We start from the raw sequence: 17236 nt of genomic DNA on the forward strand, positions 1-17236 counted from the left end.
TAGAAAGAGATTGAAAACTCGAAATAATTATATTAATAATATTTGTATTTTTTGGACAAGAAAAAAATATAATTGTAGTAATAATAATAATAATAATAATAATCGTTTTTTATTAAAAAAAATAATGATAATAATATTAGTATAGCCAATATGATAATAATAATAATAATTATTATTAAAATAACTTGGCTTGTCTTATTTCATTACCACCACAATAATAATAGCAATAATAATAATAATAATAATAGATAAACAACACAAAATAAATTTAATAATTGTAATTATTTGAATATCTATTTTGAAATCAAGTTGTTTATATTATTATTATTATTATTATAAGCATAACTATATTTTTAAATAATTTTAAATTTTTTTGTTCAAGTTAATGAAAATAAAAAAAAAGTAAAATAATCAAAGTGAGGGAGAAGCACTTTTTTTTTTTAATTTTTTTTTTTTCATTGATTATTATTAGTTTAATAATAATAATAATGATAATTACGCTTGTTGAGGAGATGTCTGAGGTTGTTGAGGAGGCAATGCCTGTTGTTGTTGTTGTTGTTGTTGTGCTTGTGCTTGAGGGCTTGGTGGTTGTTGTTGTTGTGGTGTCAATGGCATCGATGATGATGACGACGATAGTAATGATGGTTGTTGTTGTTGTTGTGGTGGTGGTGGTGGTAATACCTGTGGCATTGGCATTGATGTTGGTATCGGTGTTGATGTTGTTGTTATTGGTGGTGCCAGTGGTGTTGGTATTGATGGTGTTGGTGGTGTAGTTGTGGCTGCAGATGTTGTTGTTGTTGTTGTTGTTATTATTGTCGTTGACAATTGTCCAATTGGAGTTTGTTGTGGAGGTTGAAGTTGTGCTTGTGCACCTTGCAATTGTGGCTGTATTGGTATATTACCAACAGACTGTTGTTGTTGTTGTTGTTGTTGTAATTGATTTTGAGTACCAGATTGCCAAGTTGAATGTTGTTGAATTTGTCCTGATGGTTGTGTTTGTAACAAATAATTGATTTTTTTTTTTTCTTTTTTTTTGTTGTTACAGTTGGTAAGCCTTGCCAACACGACAATTATTATTATTATTATTATTATTATTATTATTGTTGTTGTTGTAATTCAATTATTATAAATAATAAATACACACCTACAAAAAAAAAAAAAACATGTCGTTGACTTTAATGAAAAAAACACATGCAAGTAATAATAATAATAATAATAATAATGATGATGATGATATAAATGATATATTTGATAATTTATTATTTGGTGAAGAATTGGCAAATAAAAGTGGTTTTGAAGAAGGTTTTAATGCTGGCAAGTGTCAATCAATAAGTGGATATCATCTTGGTTATCATAGAGCCAGTGAATTATCAGCTAGACTTGGATTTTACAGTATTGTTATAAAAAATTGTCTTGACAATAGTGATAATTCATCAAAAATTAATAATCAAGCAATTATATTGGATGATTTAATAAATAAATTTCCAAGAGACAATACTGAAACAATTGACATTATTAAAATATTTGAAAATATAAAATTAAAATTTAATAGACTCTGTTCATTGGCTAAAATTAATATTTCATATTCTGAATTTGATAATCAACTCAATTTTTAATAATAATAATAATAATGTATAAAAATAATATTAAACATTTTGAGGATACTATTTTATTTATTAAAAATCATGATAAATTGGCAAATTGTCATCTTGTTGATTTTATAACTGATGATTTATGGAACAAATGTTTATCAAATGATTTGAAATTACAAATTCAACAAACCAACAATAGCACTAACAATAATAATCATAATAATAATGAGATAATAAACTTTAATAAATTAAATTTTATAAAAACAACTGATGCCTTGAATATTAAAAATAATATTAATGTTATTGATGCAAATGATTTTAATGATGATGATAATAACAACAATAAAAATTTAATGAAAAATCGTTTTATGAAAAATAAAAAAACTTATGAAATTGATATTTTATCAAATGTAATATATAGTATTTGGAAAAAAATATTACCAAATAATAATGAAACAATTGTTATTGATGTTGGTGCTGGAAAAGGATATTTAGGCACAAATTTATGTGAAAATTATGGAATTCCAGTATTGTCTATTGATTCATGTCCATCAAGATATAAAAGTGCTTTAAAACGTCAAAAACTTTTAAAAAAAATAAAAAATAAATCATATACTTTGGTACGTCATTTAGTTGAATTTATTGATGAAAAAACAGATTATGAAAAATATATTGTATTAAATTATCCAAATTGGAATAATAATAATAATAATGATAATTTATTTCTTGTTGGTTTACATACATGTGGAAATTTAGCAAATTCCATGATTAAATCATTTGTTAATTCAAAATCACTTGGTACATTGTGTGTTGTACCATGTTGTTATCATTTAACAAATGAAACATTAACAAATAAATATTTATTTACTAAAAATGCAAGAATGCTGGCACAACAATCTGTCGAGAGAAATTCAATGAAAAAAAATAAAAAAATGCCTACATCTATTTTTTACAGAGCAATATTGCAAGTTTTATTAAAATCTCTAGGTAAATTTAAATTATTTAAATTATTTAAATTATTTATATTAATATTATTAATGTTTTTTACAACAGGTATGGAAAATGTTGTGATAGGTAGAGGTTCAGCACCAAGTTATGATTTTAAAATTTATGCAAAATGGGCATTAAATAAAATTGGTCTTGAGTCAAATAAAGTAAGTTTTTATTATTATTATTATTATTATTATTATATTTTCTTATTTTTTATTTTATATATTTTTCATTTACATCAACAGATACCAAAAGACAATGATCTAGATAAATTGTATAATAAATATGCTGATAAAGAGTGGCAAATTAATGTCTTTCAAAGTCTTCGAGTTCACTTGGGATCTGTTATTGAAACAGCACTTATTCTTGATAAAATATTGTATCTTGAATCTCGTAATGAATGCTTCAAAGTATCCATTGTTCGTATTTTTGATCCATTATTATCTCCACGTTGTTATGCTATTTTAGCATTTAAATAATTTTACAAAAAATTCAAGTAAAAAAGTAAAACAAGGTAAAAAATATAGTAATAAATGATGATTGATATCATATCATATATTTATAAATGATAAAAAAATTACAAAATAAATTTTTTTTTTTTTTCAACAAAATTATGATTATTTTTATTATTTTTATTATTTTTATCATCATACGTTATTAAGTTGTGCATATATAGTATATACCTATATAAGTATGTAACTAAATAGAGATAGTGGTCCATAAATACATAAAAACATACATACCCACATACATATACATAAAAAAAATGAAAAAAAAAAAAAATATATATATATACGCCAGTAAAAACTACAAGCATTACACAGTTTCACATTGGAGCCACTCAGTTGAAGCAACAAGTGGTTTGTATGATATTTTTAAATTTAAATTTGACTTGTGTATCAAAATGATAATATTAAATTAATTAATTATCTTTTTAATTAAAAAAATTTCAGTTATTCTTTAACTAATAACAATAATAATATAAAATGGAATTGATGAGAATTACTCCAAGACAATTGTTTATTAAATCATCATCATTAATTAATACAAGAATAATATTTAATAGATGTATAACATCTCAACAAGTATTTACAAGAGAAAATAAATATGGAGCTCATAATTATCATCCTTTGAAAGTTGCAATAAATCGTGCTGAGGGTGTATATATGTGGGATGTTGAGGGTAAACGTTATTATGATTTTTTAAGTGCATATTCAGCAGTTAATCAAGGACATTGTCATCCTCGTATTTATAAGGCATTAATTGAACAAGCTAAAAATTTAACATTAACATCACGAGCATTTTATTCTGATGTACTTGGAGAATTTGAAGAATATATTACAAATCTATTTGGGTAAATTTATAATATTTTCCATCAATTATTATTATTATTATTAATAAATTTAAATTTTTTAGTTATGATAAATGGCTTCCAATGAATACTGGTGTTGAGGGTGGTGAGACTGCTTGTAAATTAGCACGTAGATGGGGCTATGATGTTAAAAAAATACCAAATAATCAAGCTAAAATTATATTTGCTGAGGGTAATTTTTGGGGACGTACAATGAGTGCAATATCATCAAGTACTGATCCAACAAGTTATGCTGGTTTTGGTCCATTTATGCCTGGTTTTGAAATTGTACCATATGATGATTTATTAGCACTTGAAAATGCATTAAAAGATTCAAATGTTGCTGCATTTATGGTTGAACCAATACAAGGAGAAGCTGGTGTTGTCGTACCCAAGGTTATACTTTTTTTTTTTATCTTGATTAATTTTTATATATTACATATCTTGAGATTAAAAAAATGTCAACAAAATCATGATAATTTTGATAAGAAAAAAAAAAAAAAAAAGATAACAAAATATAATTTATAATTTATAATTTTTATTTATTTCAAGGATGGATATTTAAAAAAAACAAGAGAATTATGTACAAAATATAATGTACTTTGGATTGCTGATGAAGTTCAAACTGGTTTAGCAAGAACAGGAAAACGTTTGGCTGTTGATCATGAACATGTTAAACCAGATATATTAATATTAGGTAAAGCATTATCTGGTGGTTATTATCCAGTATCAGGTGTACTTGCCAATGATAATATTATGCTTTGTATAAAACCTGGTGAGCATGGTTCAACTTATGGTGGTAATCCACTTGGTTGTAAAATTGCACTTGAAGCACTTAAAGTACTTGAGGAAGAAAATATGGCTGATAATGCTGATAAAATGGGTAAAATATTACGTGATGAATTAAATAAACTTCCAAAAAATATTGTTACACTTGTACGTGGTAAAGGTTTATTAAATGCAATTGTTATTAATGAAAATATTGATGCAATGAAAATATGTATTGAAATGAAAAATAATGGTCTTTTGGCAAAACCAACACATGGCCATATAATACGTCTTGCACCACCACTAGTCATTAATGAAATACAAATAAAACAAGCAGCATCAATTATTACAAATACAATATTAAATCATTCCAATATATTATAATAATAAACGAAATGAAATGAAATGAAATAAAATGTTGAAAATATTAATTTTGTTGTTGTTATTATTATTATTATTATTAAATAAATGCATCATCATATCATATTGATGATGATGATGATGATAATTAATCACAAACAAGCATATCAAAAGTTAAACCTCTTATTTTTTATAAGATAAGATTAATCAGGGGTAAAAAATAAAAAATACATTTTATTATTTGTTGTTGATAAATTTATTGAAAAGTATTGCATTTTATATCAGTAGACGAGTATTAATAACGAGTATATATATTCAAGTCAAGTAAATATCAGTATCAATAATAGCAGCAAATCAGCAGTAGCAACATAATATAATAAATAAAATGGCAATGACCAAGTGTGCAATTTTTAATTTAAAAAACATAAAAATTCAAATAAAATCATTAACAAGAGCATCATCATCATCGTCATCATTTTCACCAAGTACAAAACAAAATGAAATAATAAAACGTGATGATACATATGGTGGACATCATTTTAAACCATTACCAGTTGTATTAGAAAAAGGACATGGTGTTTATTTATGGGATACTGATGGTAAAAAATATATTGATTTTCTTGCTGGTTTTGCAACATGTAATCAGGGACATTGTCATCCAAGACTTGTTAAAGTTATGCAGAGTCAATGTGCAAAACTTCATCATACATCAAGAGCCTATTATACTTCATTGCATGGTGAACTTGCTGAGTATATAACAAGATTATTAAATTTTGATAGATTTATACCAATGAATACAGGTAATACATATGTAAATTATATTGATAAATAAATAATATTTACGTAAAATTAAAAATTAATTTATAAAAAATAGGTGTTGAAGGAGGAGATCTTGCATTAAAATTAGCAAGACATTGGGCATATAAAATTAAAAAAATACCAAATAATAAAGCCACAATATTATTTGCAAATAATAATTTTTGGGGACGTTCATTGGCAGCAATATCAGCATCAACTGAGCCACTTAGTTATACTGATTTTGGTCCATTTATGCCAAATTTTGAAAAAATACCATATGATAATCTTGATGTACTTGAAGAAAAATTAAAAAATAATGAAAATATTTGTGCTTTTATGGTTGAGCCAATACAGGGTGAAGCTGGTGTTAAAATACCAAAAGTAATAAAAAAAATTAAAAAATTAATTTACATAATATATACCTATAGGTTTTTTTTTTTTTTTAGGATGGTTATTTAGAGGGTGTACGTAAACTTTGTACAAAATATAATGTATTATGGATAGCAGATGAAGTACAAACTGGCTTAGGAAGAACTGGTTATCGTCTTGCAGTTGATTATGAAAAACAAAAACCAGATATATTAATTTTGGGTAAAGCATTATCTGGTGGAATGTATCCTGTATCTGGTGTATTATCAAGTAATGAGGTATGTAATTTAATTGATTTTTCTTTCATCTATTCACATATTGATATATGTATATATTTATTTATAGATTATTGAAAATTTAAAAGCTGGTACTCATGGTAGTACATTTGGTGGTAGTCCTTTAGCATGTTCTGTTGCATTAGAGGCATTGAGAATAATTGAAGAAGAAAATTTAACAGATAATTCAAATAAACTTGGTATTATTATTAAAAAAGAACTTGAAAAATTACCAAAAGATATTGCAATTGAATATCGTGGACGTGGTTTACTTGGTGGTTTACTTATAAATGATAAATTTGCTGATGGATGGAATGTTTGTTTAAAATTACGAGATGCTGGTTTATTAACAAGACCAGCACATGGACAACTTATTCGTATATCACCACCACTTGTTATTAATGAACAACAATTACGTCAAGGTCTTGATATTATTAAAACAACATTATTAAATTATAATTAATCATCAATATGTTTATTTTTTTTATGTCGTTTTAAACTAAATGCTTGTGTAAAAAATTCATTACATATTAAACATTTAAATGATTTATAAGATGATGATGATGATGATGATGATGAATTATGTATTGTACTTGTATGTCTATTCAAGTGTGATAATAATTTAAATGTTTTATCATCACATAATTTACATTTATATGGTCTTGATGAATTGTGTATAACTTGATGATTTTTTAAATGACTTGATTGTGTAAATGTTTTATGACATATTAAACAATTAAATGGTTTTATTTTAGTATGTGTACGTAAATGTTCATTATAATTACTCTTTTCAATAAATTTTTTAAAACAATATTTACACTCGTAATTTTTAATACCACTATGTATTTTCATGTGTATTTTTAAATTATATTTTTGACTAAATAATTTATGACATATTTCACAGCTTAATTTAAAATTTGTACTACCACCATCATCATCAATGGCATCATTGTGTAATTTAATATGTTGTATTAAATTTTTTTTATATTTATAAACTTTATCACATATTGAGCATTTATATATACTGTTTATATTCTTATTGTTATTATTGATTTTTGATTTTTTATCAATTTGATTGTGAATTTTTACGTGTTCTTTTAAATATGATGGATAAGAAAATACTTTATCACAAATTTTACACTGATAAATATTTGTTTTTGTGTGTAATCTCATATGAGCATTTAATTTACTTTTCGATGTATATTTTTTAGGACAATTAATACATTTAAATGGTCTGTCATTGGTGTGTAAATATTCATGTGTTGAAAGTTTTGATTTTTTATCAAAACATTTACCACAAACAGGACATTTATGTTTTTTATTATTTACTGATAATGATGATTGTTGATAATTACTCTCTTTATTTAAATTATCATTATTATTATTATTATTATTATTTGGAATTGTTGAATGAGATAATTTATGATTCATCAATTGATTGACATTTGAAAATGTGTGATTGCATAATGAGCAATACAAAGCACATGATGGTCTTTCATATTTAGTTGTTGATGTTATATTTTTTGTTGGACAAGTTATATCTGTTTTTGAATATTCAAAATTATTTGTTGTTTCAACAATATTCATATGATTGTATTCAATTGACGATGATGATGATGATTGGTCTTGAATAAATGATGAATTTGCGAGTGTATGCAACAATCGTCTGTGAGTACATAATTCATGATAATTTAAAAATACTTTATTACAATCAAAACATTTAAATGGTTTTGTTAAAGTATTATTTTTATCAACTATTGTATCATTACAATCTAAATTTATTTCTTCATTATATCCTTCCTAAAAAGACAATAATTATATAAAAAAATTAAAAATCAATATATGTTGATAAATGATAATGTACCTTTGATATAGCTTGTCTTAGTGCTCTGTCAGCAGCTCGACATTGTTCTCTAAATAATAAAGCTGATTCAGCACGTGTAACACAACGATCACATAATTTTTCTGGTAATTCATCACCTTGCCAAATCTAATAAAATAAATACATAAGTAGGTATATTATTTATTATTTAAATTAACAACAAGTATACCTCTAAGCATGATAAAGTTGTCAATTTAGCAGCAAGAGATGAGTCTGCTGGACCAACAAATAGACAAATCATTTTTTCACCATCTTCTCTTAAACAAGTTCTGCATAATTTCTTAATATTTTGACTATTAATTTTTTTGGTAACGACAAACATTTGTTATTGATAATCTGCACATAAAATTTATTAAGCAACTGGATACTAATTGGTTCTGCTTGGCTCCATAAACAACAAGACATATAAATCATTAATTATACTTTTTTTACTTGTCGAATTGTTTAAATATTGTCTGTAAAATAAGTAATATAATTTATAGGTATTAGTTTAACAACAAATTAAATGATTTAATTATTAGTAACAACAATACCTGTACATGTAAATAAAAATTTCTTTTATTTATTTATACATAATAACATGTTGTAGGTATATACAAAAGTATGTATTTTGTAATATATTTCATGTACAAATTAATTAATCGTTTATTTATTTATTTATTAATAATTGTGGTTGCTTGAAAAAATTCAAGACATAACACATGGAATTGGTTTGTTGTGAAAAAATTTGACAGATTCTTGTACTGTTATTATTATTTGGTGTTTTTCACGGGGTCAACTGTCCATCTAACGGCTTTGGTGGACAACAAACTCTTGTACTATTGTTATTATTTGGTGTTTTTCACGAGGTCGGCTGTCCACCTAACGGCCTTGGTAGACAACAATCTTGTTAATAATTTTTAGATAATTAATTAATAAATGAAGGAATAGTTTAATGAAAAATCTTTTTAAATAACAATGTTTAGAATTGATTTATTTATATGAGGAAATTATGGGGAGTTGAATTATTTAACAAAATATATATGTCAATTTTAGGATTTTGAATGGTTTAGTTTTTTGGATTTGCCGTTGGGGCAGCACCTTACGGACAAGGCCTCGTGGCAAGAAAATATTGTATAATTAAATTGTTTTTAGTAAATTAATTGATTGTTTATAAAATAATCTATTGTGATGATAATTAGCGTAATTTAATAGAGAATTTAATGCCGTTTGAATCATAATTTTAGGATGGATATTGAGGAAGCTATGAAAATTTGAAAATCATGTATGGGTATACTGTATGGCTAGGATGATGTTTTATATTACAAGTTATTTTACATTAATTAAATAATAGAATAAATAAATAATAGCGATAATGATTGGATGCGGATTAAAAAAAGAAAGTTAATGGTGTTTGACAGGTATTTTTAGGGTTAATATTAAACGGTTTATTGGGATTCATAAAATTGTACTTTTCTCACAAGTTGTCAAGTTGCATGACGTTTAATATATAAGGACCAAAATGTCATCACTAACGGGGGATCCCCCCGTATACCACAGTGACGTGACTGAAGTATACAACATAGTATTTAGGCCAAATGCTATCTTGTATCCTTTAGTTGGTACACGTAAGCATAGTAGAGTTCTTTGTTTAGTATGTTGTTTAAAGTAGTTTAATTTGATTTGATTGGCTTACTGTGGTATACTTCAGTCATCGAGTGGTCGACGCCTGCAGCCCCGTGTGGTTGGTTGGTTGGGGCTGTGGGCGTCTAAGGGTATTAATAAACCAATACCCGGCGCAAAGCGCTGAAAAAATCTGTGCTCGGTCGGTAACTTATCATTGACATAAAAAAAGTAGAGATCTTGAAAAATAAATTCAAAATATAAATAGTTTCAAGTATATCCGTAAGAGCAGTCAATTCCGAAATTTGAAATTCTCAAAATAAATTCAAATAAATAAATTCAAATAAATAAAATCAATGATTCTAAATGCAACAACAACAGCAGCTAATTCCGGCATTCAATATTCTCTTTATAAATGGGAATTTGGACTTAGGCAAAAATTTGGAAGGTAGGTGCTATATATAGAGGGAAAAAATATTTTTTTTTTTGCTTACAAGTACTTATTTTTTGACGGGGATCATTTTTAGACATACTTTGTATTTACATGGGTTTATGGACTTGGACAAAATTTTGGAAGGTAGGTGCTATATATAGATAGAGAAAAAAATTCTTTATAGCTTATGAATACTTCTTCTTTCTTAACATACTGATACTTAGTTCATACAGGCTGGGACTTGTAATATTTTTTAGTAGATAGTTTATATATATTTTTTTTATACTTAAGACAATGTGTAATATAATATACTTTCTTTATCGGTGTTGAGCTAGCATGTTTCTATCTCGAAGACTATATTTTCGTAAGTTATTTTATTTTGTTGTTTGTTCACAAATGTATTGAAACAATCATATAGTTATTTGAAGATAAAATTTATTAGTACAGTTATCATTGAGTATATAGTATATATGATTTTTATGTTGTTGATGTCGGTAACAATGTCAAAAATTTTTATTGAAGTTTTGAACAGCTCGTGAAACTTACATCGCAGTCGGTAAAGTAGGTATCTACATTATCATCAGTTGGTAATATAGGAACTGTGTCGGTAACTTTCGGGAGTCGATCAAAAATACAATAAAATTTTTTGTGTCGGTAACAAAGGGTCAAAAATTTTTATTGAAGTTTTGAACGACTCATGAAACTTGCATCGCGGTCGGTAATGCAGGAATCTGCATTACCATCAGTTGGTAATATAGAAATCTGTGTGGTAAGTTTTGGGAGTCGATCAAAAATGCAATAAAATTTTTTGTGTCGGTAATGAAGGGTCAAAAATTTTTATTGAAGTTTTGAACGACTCACGAAAATTGCATCGCGGTCGGTAATGTAGGAATCTGCATTACCATCAGATGGTAATATAGGAATCTGTGTCGGTAAGTTTCGGGAGTCGTTCAAAACTTCAATAAAAATTTTTTCCTTAGCTACATCTTTTCCTTAGCTACATCTTTTCCTTAGCTACATCTTTTCCTTAGCTACATCTTTTCCTTAGCTACATCTTTTCCTTAGCTACATCTTTTCCTTAGCTACATCTTTTCCTTAGCTACATCTTTTCCTTAGCTACATCTTTTCTTTTCCTTAGCTACATCTTTTCCTTAGCTACATCTTTTCCTTAGCTACATCTTTTCCTTAGCTACATCTTTTCCTTAGCTACATCTTTTCCTTAGCTACATCTTTTCCTTAGCTACATCTTTTCCTTAGCTACATCTTTTCCTTAGCTACATCTTTTCCTTAGCTACATCTTTTCCTTAGCTACATCTTTTCCTTAGCTACATCTTTTCCTTAGCTACATCTTTTCCTTTAGCTACATCTTTTCCTTAGCTACATCTTTTCCTTAGCTACATCTTTTCCTTAGCTACATCTTTTCCTTAGCTACATCTTTTCCTTAGCTACATCTTTTCCTTAGCTACATCTTTTCCTTAGCTACATCTTTTCCTTAGCTACATCTTTTCCTTAGCTACATCTTTCCCTTAGCTACATCTTTCCCTTCGCTACATCTTTTCCTTAGCTACATCTTTTCCTTAGCTACATCTTTTCCTTAGCTACATCTTTTCCTTAGCTACATCTTTTCCTTAGCTACATCTTTTCCTTAGCTACATCTTTTCCTTAGCTACATCTTTTCCTTAGCTACATCTTTTTCTTAGCTACATCTTTTTCTTAGCTACATCTTTTCCTTAGCTACATCTTTTCCTTAGCTACATCTTTTCCTTAGCTACATCTTTTCCTTAGCTACATCTTTTCCTTAGCTACATCTTTTCCTTAGCTACATCTTTTCCTTAGCTACATCTTTTCATGCTACATCTTTTCCTAGCTACATCTTTTCCTTAGCTACATCTTTTCCTTAGCTACATCTTTTCCTTAGCTACATCTTTCCCTTAGCTACATCTTTTCCATAGCTACATCTTTTCCTTAGCTACATCTTTTCCTTAGCTACATCTTTTCCTTAGCTACATCTTTTCCTTAGCTACATCTTTTCCTTAGCTACATCTTTTCATAGCTACATCTTTTCCTGCTACATCTTTTCTTAGCTACATCTTTTCCTTAGCTACATCTTTTCCTTAGCTACATCTTTTCCTTAGCTACATCTTTTCCTTAGCTACATTTTCTGCGTTGGTCCTATCTTTCCTTAGCTACATCTTTTCCTTAGCTACATCTTTTCCTTAGCTACATCTTTTCCTTAGCTACAGCTTTTCCTTAGCTACATCTTTTCCTTAGCTACATCTTTTCCTTAGCTACATCTTTTCCTTAGCTACATCTTTTCCTTAGCTACATCTTTTCCTTAGCTACATCTTTTCCTTAGCTACATCTTTTCCTTAGCTACATCTTTTCCTTAGCTACATCTTTTCCTTAGCTACATCTTTTCCTTAGCTACATCTTTTCCTTAGCTACATCTTTTCCTTAGCTACATCTTTTCCTTAGCTACATCTTTTCCTTAGCTACATCTTTTCCTTTACGTCTTTTCCTTAGCTACATCTTTTCCTTAGCTACATCTTTTCCTTAGCTACATCTTTTCCTTAGCTACATCTTTTCCTTAGCTACATCTTTTCCTTAGCTACATCTTTTCCTTAGCTACATCTTTTCTTTAGCTACATCTTTTCCTTAGCTACATCTTTTCCTTAGCTACATCTTTTCCTTAGCTACATCTTTTCCTTAGCTACATCTTTTCCTCAGCTACATCTTTTCCTTAGCTACATCTTTTCCTTAGCTACATCTTTTCCTTAGCTACATCTTTTCCTTAGCTACATCTTTTCCTTAGCTACATCTTTTCCTCTGCTACATCTTCTTCTTAGCTACATCTTTTCCTTAGCTACATCTTTTCCTTAGCTACATCTTTTCCTTAGCTACATCTTTTCCTTAGCTACATCTTTTCCTTAGCTACATCTTTTCCTTAGCTACATCTTTTCCTTAGCTACATCTTTTCCTTAGCTACATCTTTTCCTTAGCTACATCTTTTCCTTAGCTACATCTTTTCCTTAGCTACATCTTTTCTTAGCTACATCTTCCCCTTAGCTACATCTTTTCCTTAGCTACATCTTTTCCTTAGCTACATCTTTTCCTTAGCTACATCTTTTCCTTAGCTACATCTTTTCCTTAGCTACATCTTTTCCTTAGCTACATCTTTTCCTTAGCTACATCTTTTCCTTAGCTACATCTTTTCCTTAGCTACATCTTTTCCTTAGCTACATCTTTTTCCTTAGCTACATCTTTTCCTTAGCTACATCTTTTCCTTAGCTACATCTTTTCCTTAGCTACATCTTTTCCTTAGCTACATCTTTTCCTTAGCTACATCTTTTCCTTAGCTACATCTTTTCCTTAGCTACATCTTTGCCTTAGCTGCCTTACTTCCTGCGGTACATTGTCTGCTGTTCTACCTCTTGCCCTTCGGTACATCTTTTCCTTAGCTACATCTTTTCCTTAGCTACATCTTTTCCTTAGCTACATCTTTCCTTAGCTACATCTTTTCCTTAGCTACATCTTTCCTTAGCTACATCTTTTCCTTAGCTACATCTTTTCCTTAGCTACATCTTTTCCTTAGCTACATCTTTTCCTTAGCTACATCTTTTCCTTAGCTACATCTTTTCCTTAGCTACATCTTTTCCTTAGCTACATCTTTTCCTTAGCTACATCTTTTCCTTAGCTACATCTTTTCCTTAGCTACATCTTTTCCTTAGCTACATCTTTTCCTTAGCTACATCTTTTCCTTAACATCTTTTCCTTAGCTACATCTTTTCCTTAGCTACATCTTTTCCTTAGCTACATCTTTTCCTTAGCTACATCTTTTCCTTAGCTACATCTTTTCCTTAGCTACATCTTTTCCTTAGCTACATCTTTTCCTTAGCTACATCTTTTCCTTAGCTACATCTTTTCCTTAGCTACATCTTTTCCTTAGCTACATCCTTTCCTTAGCTACATCTTTTCCTTAGCTACATCTTTTCCTTAGCTACATCTTTTCCTTAGCTACATCTTTTCCTTAGCTACATCTTTTCCTTAGCTACATCTTTTCCTTAGCTACATCTTTCCTAGCTACATCTTTTCTTAGCTACATCTTTTCCTTAGCTACATCTTTTCCTTAGCTACATCTTTTCCTTAGCTACATCTTTCCTTAGCTACATCTTTTACTTAGTCACATCTTTTCCTTTGCTACATCTTTTCCCTAGATACATCTTTTTCCTCTCTACATCGTTCTCCTAGCTACATCTTTTCCTTAGCTACATCTTTTCCTTAGCTACATCTTTTCCTTAGCTACATCTTTTCCTTAGCTACATCTTTTCCTTAGCTACATCTTTTCCTTAGCTACATCTTTTCCTAGCTACATCTTTTCCTTAGCTACATCTTTTCCTTAGCTACATCTTTTCATAGCTACATCTTTTCCTTAGCTACATCTTTTCCTTAGCTTCATCTTTTCCTAGCTACATCTTTTCCTTAGCTACATCTTTTCCTTCTTCCACATCTTTCCTTAGCTACATCTTTTCCTTAGCTACATCTTTTCCTTAGCGACAGGTTTTCCTTAGCTACATCTTTTCCTAGCTACATCTTTTCTGCTTCTAATCTTTTCCTTAGCTACATCTTTTCCTTAGCTACATCTTTTCCTTAGCTACATCTTTTCCTTAGCTACATCTTTTCCTTAGCTACATCTTTTCCTTAGCTACATCTTTTCCTTAGCTACATCTTTTCCGTAGCTACATCTTTTCCTTAGCTTCTACATCTTTTCCTTAGCTACATCTTTTCCTAGCTACATCTTTTCCTAGCTACATCTTTTCCTTAGCTACATCTTTTCCCTAGTTACATCTTTTCCCTAGATACATCTTTTTTTCAGCTACATCTTTTCCTTAGCTACATCTTTTCCTTAGCTACATCTTTTCCTTAGCTACATCTTTTCCTTAGCTACATCTTTTCCTTAGCTACATCTTTTCCTTAGCTACATCTTTTCATGCTTCCACATCTTTTCCTTAGCTACATCTTTTCTTAGCTACATCTTTTCCTTAGCTACATCTTTTTCTTAGCTACATCTTTTCCTTAGCTACATCTTTTCATAGCTACATCTTTTCCTTAGCTACATCTTTTCCTTAGCTACATCTTTTCCTTAGCTACATCTTTTCATAGCTACATCTTTTCCTTAGCTACATCTTTTCCTAGCTACATCTTTTCCTTAGCTACATCTTTTCCTTAGCTACATCTTTTCATACTTCTACATCTTTTCCTTAGCTATCTTTTCCTTAGCTACATCTTTTCCTTAGCTACATCTTTTCCTTAGCTACATCTTTTCCTTAGCTACATCTTTTCCTTAGCTACATCTTTTCCTTAGCTACATCTTTTCCTTAGCTACATCTTTTCCTAGCTACATCTTTCCTTAACTTCTACATCTTTTCCTTAGCTACATCTTTTCCTTAGCTACATCTTTTTCTTAGCTACATCTTTTCCTTAGCTACATCTTTTCCTTAGCTACATCTTTTCCTTGCTTCATCTCTTTTCATAGCTATCTTTTCCTTAGCTACATCTTTTCCTTAGCTACATCTTTTCCTTAGCTACATCTTTTCCTTAGCTACATCTTTTCCTTAGCTACATCTTTTCCTTAGCTACATCTTTTTCTTTTCCTTAGCTACATCTTTTCCATAGCTACATCTTTTCATAGCTACATCTTTTCCTTAGCTACATCTTTTCATGCTTCACATCTTTTCCTTAGCTACATCTTTTCCTTAGCTACATCTTTTTCCTTAGCTACATCTTTTCCTAGCTACATCTTTTTCTTAGCTACATCTTTTCCTTAGCTACATCTTTCCTTAGCTACATCTTTCATAGCTACATCTTTTCATAGCTACATCTTTTCCTTAGCTACATCTTTTCCTTAGCTACATCTTTTCCTTAGCTACATCTTTTCCTTAGCTTTGTCTTTCCCTTAGCTTCATCTTTCCTTAGCTACATCTTTTCTTCTATCTTTTTCCTTAGCTACATCTTTTCTTAGCTTCACATCTTTTCCTTAGCTACATCTTTTCATAGCTACATCTTTTCCTAGCTACATCTTTTCCTTAGCTACATCTTTCCTTGGCTACATCTTTCCTTCTACTATCTTTTCCTTAGCTACATCTTTTTAGCCAGCTACATCTTTATAGCTTCTATCTTTTTCCATAGCTTTTCCTTAGCATCTTTTCCTTAGCTACATCTTTTCCTTAGCTACATCTTTTCCTTAGCTACATCTTTTCATAGCTTCCATCTTTTCCTTAGCTACATCTTTTCCTAGCTACATCTTTTCCTTAGCTACATCTTTTCCTTAGCTACATCTTTTCCTTAGCTACATCTTTTCCTTAGCTACATCTTTCATGCTTCACATCTTTTCCCTTAGCTACATCTTTTCCTTAGCTACATCTTTTCCTAGCTTCTATCTTTTATATTAGCCATCCTTTCCTTAGCTACATCTTTTCCTTAGCTACATCTTTTCATAGCTATCTTTTTCCTTAGCTACATCTTTTCCTTAGCTACATCTTTTCCTTAGCTTCACATCTTTTCCTTAGCTACATCTTTTCCTTAGCTACATCTTTATAGCTTCCATCTTTTCATAGCTTCTATCTTTTCGCCATTACATCTTTCCATATTTACATCTTTCCTTAGCCCATCTTTCACATAGCTTCACATCTTTTCCTTAGCTACATCTTTTTCTTAGCTACATCTTTCCTTAGCTGTCTTTTCCTAACTACATCTTTTCCTTAGCTACCATCTTTCCATACCTTCCATCTTTTCCTTAGCTACATCTTTTCATATACA

At 29.0% G+C, this 17236-nt stretch overlaps 6 protein-coding genes across 7 annotated transcripts; 4 read left to right on the forward strand and 2 right to left on the reverse strand.

Annotated features, from left to right (window-relative positions):
• Window positions 1-399: 399 nt before the first annotated feature.
• Window positions 400-1165, reverse strand: LOC122850713 (putative uncharacterized protein DDB_G0294196). The gene is made up of 3 exons (XM_044149846.1): window positions 1149-1165; window positions 647-1054; window positions 400-601 (listed from the first exon to the last, which is right to left on the reverse strand). The coding sequence occupies exons 1-3, from the start codon at window positions 1163-1165 to the stop codon at window positions 496-498; spliced, it is 531 nt and encodes a 176-aa protein (XP_044005781.1). The 3' UTR covers window positions 400-495.
• On the forward strand, window positions 1094-3365 carry LOC122850275 (methyltransferase-like protein 25). Its single transcript, XM_044149419.1, has 3 exons — window positions 1094-2579; window positions 2646-2746; window positions 2828-3365. The coding sequence occupies exons 1-3, from the start codon at window positions 1631-1633 to the stop codon at window positions 3059-3061; spliced, it is 1284 nt and encodes a 427-aa protein (XP_044005354.1). The 5' UTR covers window positions 1094-1630; the 3' UTR covers window positions 3062-3365.
• LOC122850302 lies at window positions 1179-1616 on the forward strand. Its single transcript, XM_044149463.1, has one exon. The coding sequence runs from the start codon at window positions 1179-1181 to the stop codon at window positions 1614-1616; it is 438 nt and encodes a 145-aa protein (XP_044005398.1).
• On the forward strand, window positions 3334-5139 carry LOC122850274 (ornithine aminotransferase, mitochondrial-like). Of its 2 annotated transcripts, none has more exons than XM_044149417.1 (4): window positions 3334-3442; window positions 3536-3936; window positions 3999-4329; window positions 4486-5132. In XM_044149417.1, the coding sequence occupies exons 2-4, from the start codon at window positions 3569-3571 to the stop codon at window positions 5083-5085; spliced, it is 1299 nt and encodes a 432-aa protein (XP_044005352.1). In that variant the 5' UTR covers window positions 3334-3442; window positions 3536-3568; the 3' UTR covers window positions 5086-5132. The 2 variants fall into 2 exon arrangements, with proteins under 2 accessions (XP_044005352.1, XP_044005351.1); XM_044149416.1 differs by having other exon boundaries at window positions 3376-3446; window positions 4486-5139.
• LOC122850273 (ornithine aminotransferase, mitochondrial-like) lies at window positions 5103-7314 on the forward strand. The gene is made up of 4 exons (XM_044149415.1): window positions 5103-5861; window positions 5936-6240; window positions 6306-6506; window positions 6574-7314. The coding sequence occupies exons 1-4, from the start codon at window positions 5447-5449 to the stop codon at window positions 6964-6966; spliced, it is 1314 nt and encodes a 437-aa protein (XP_044005350.1). The 5' UTR covers window positions 5103-5446; the 3' UTR covers window positions 6967-7314.
• Window positions 6963-8837, reverse strand: LOC122850263 (zinc finger protein 184-like). Its single transcript, XM_044149393.1, has 3 exons — window positions 8555-8837; window positions 8368-8493; window positions 6963-8303 (listed from the first exon to the last, which is right to left on the reverse strand). The coding sequence occupies exons 1-3, from the start codon at window positions 8705-8707 to the stop codon at window positions 6963-6965; spliced, it is 1620 nt and encodes a 539-aa protein (XP_044005328.1). The 5' UTR covers window positions 8708-8837.
• Window positions 8838-17236: the final 8399 nt, after the last annotated feature.

The sequence above is a fragment of the Aphidius gifuensis genome, linkage group LG2, assembly GCF_014905175.1.
Source record: "Aphidius gifuensis isolate YNYX2018 linkage group LG2, ASM1490517v1, whole genome shotgun sequence".
Classification (NCBI taxonomy): Eukaryota; Metazoa; Arthropoda; class Insecta; order Hymenoptera; family Braconidae; genus Aphidius; species Aphidius gifuensis.

Coding starts and splice junctions, on each gene's coding strand:
- LOC122850275 (XM_044149419.1), top strand. CDS start 1,631: ATGTATAAAAATAATATTAAACATTTTGAGGATACTATTTTATTTATT. Junction 2,580..2,645: donor AGTTTTATTAAAATCTCTAG/GTAAATTTAAAT, acceptor TTTTTACAACAG/GTATGGAAAATGTTGTGATA. Junction 2,747..2,827: donor TTGGTCTTGAGTCAAATAAA/GTAAGTTTTTAT, acceptor TTACATCAACAG/ATACCAAAAGACAATGATCT.
- LOC122850273 (XM_044149415.1), top strand. CDS start 5,447: ATGGCAATGACCAAGTGTGCAATTTTTAATTTAAAAAACATAAAAATT. Junction 5,862..5,935: donor ATTTATACCAATGAATACAG/GTAATACATATG, acceptor TATAAAAAATAG/GTGTTGAAGGAGGAGATCTT. Junction 6,507..6,573: donor GTGTATTATCAAGTAATGAG/GTATGTAATTTA, acceptor ATTTATTTATAG/ATTATTGAAAATTTAAAAGC.
- LOC122850263 (XM_044149393.1), bottom strand. CDS start 8,707: ATGTTTGTCGTTACCAAAAAAATTAATAGTCAAAATATTAAGAAATTA. Junction 8,494..8,554: donor CAACTTTATCATGCTTAGAG/GTATACTTGTTG, acceptor TTATTTTATTAG/ATTTGGCAAGGTGATGAATT. Junction 8,304..8,367: donor TAAGACAAGCTATATCAAAG/GTACATTATCAT, acceptor TTGTCTTTTTAG/GAAGGATATAATGAAGAAAT.
- LOC122850274 (XM_044149417.1), top strand. CDS start 3,569: ATGGAATTGATGAGAATTACTCCAAGACAATTGTTTATTAAATCATCA. Junction 3,937..3,998: donor TATATTACAAATCTATTTGG/GTAAATTTATAA, acceptor TAAATTTTTTAG/TTATGATAAATGGCTTCCAA. Junction 4,330..4,485: donor CTGGTGTTGTCGTACCCAAG/GTTATACTTTTT, acceptor ATTTATTTCAAG/GATGGATATTTAAAAAAAAC.
- LOC122850302 (XM_044149463.1), top strand. CDS start 1,179: ATGAAAAAAACACATGCAAGTAATAATAATAATAATAATAATAATGAT.
- LOC122850713 (XM_044149846.1), bottom strand. Junction 602..646: donor CCACCACAACAACAACAACA/ACCATCATTACT, acceptor GCCATTGACACC/ACAACAACAACAACCACCAA.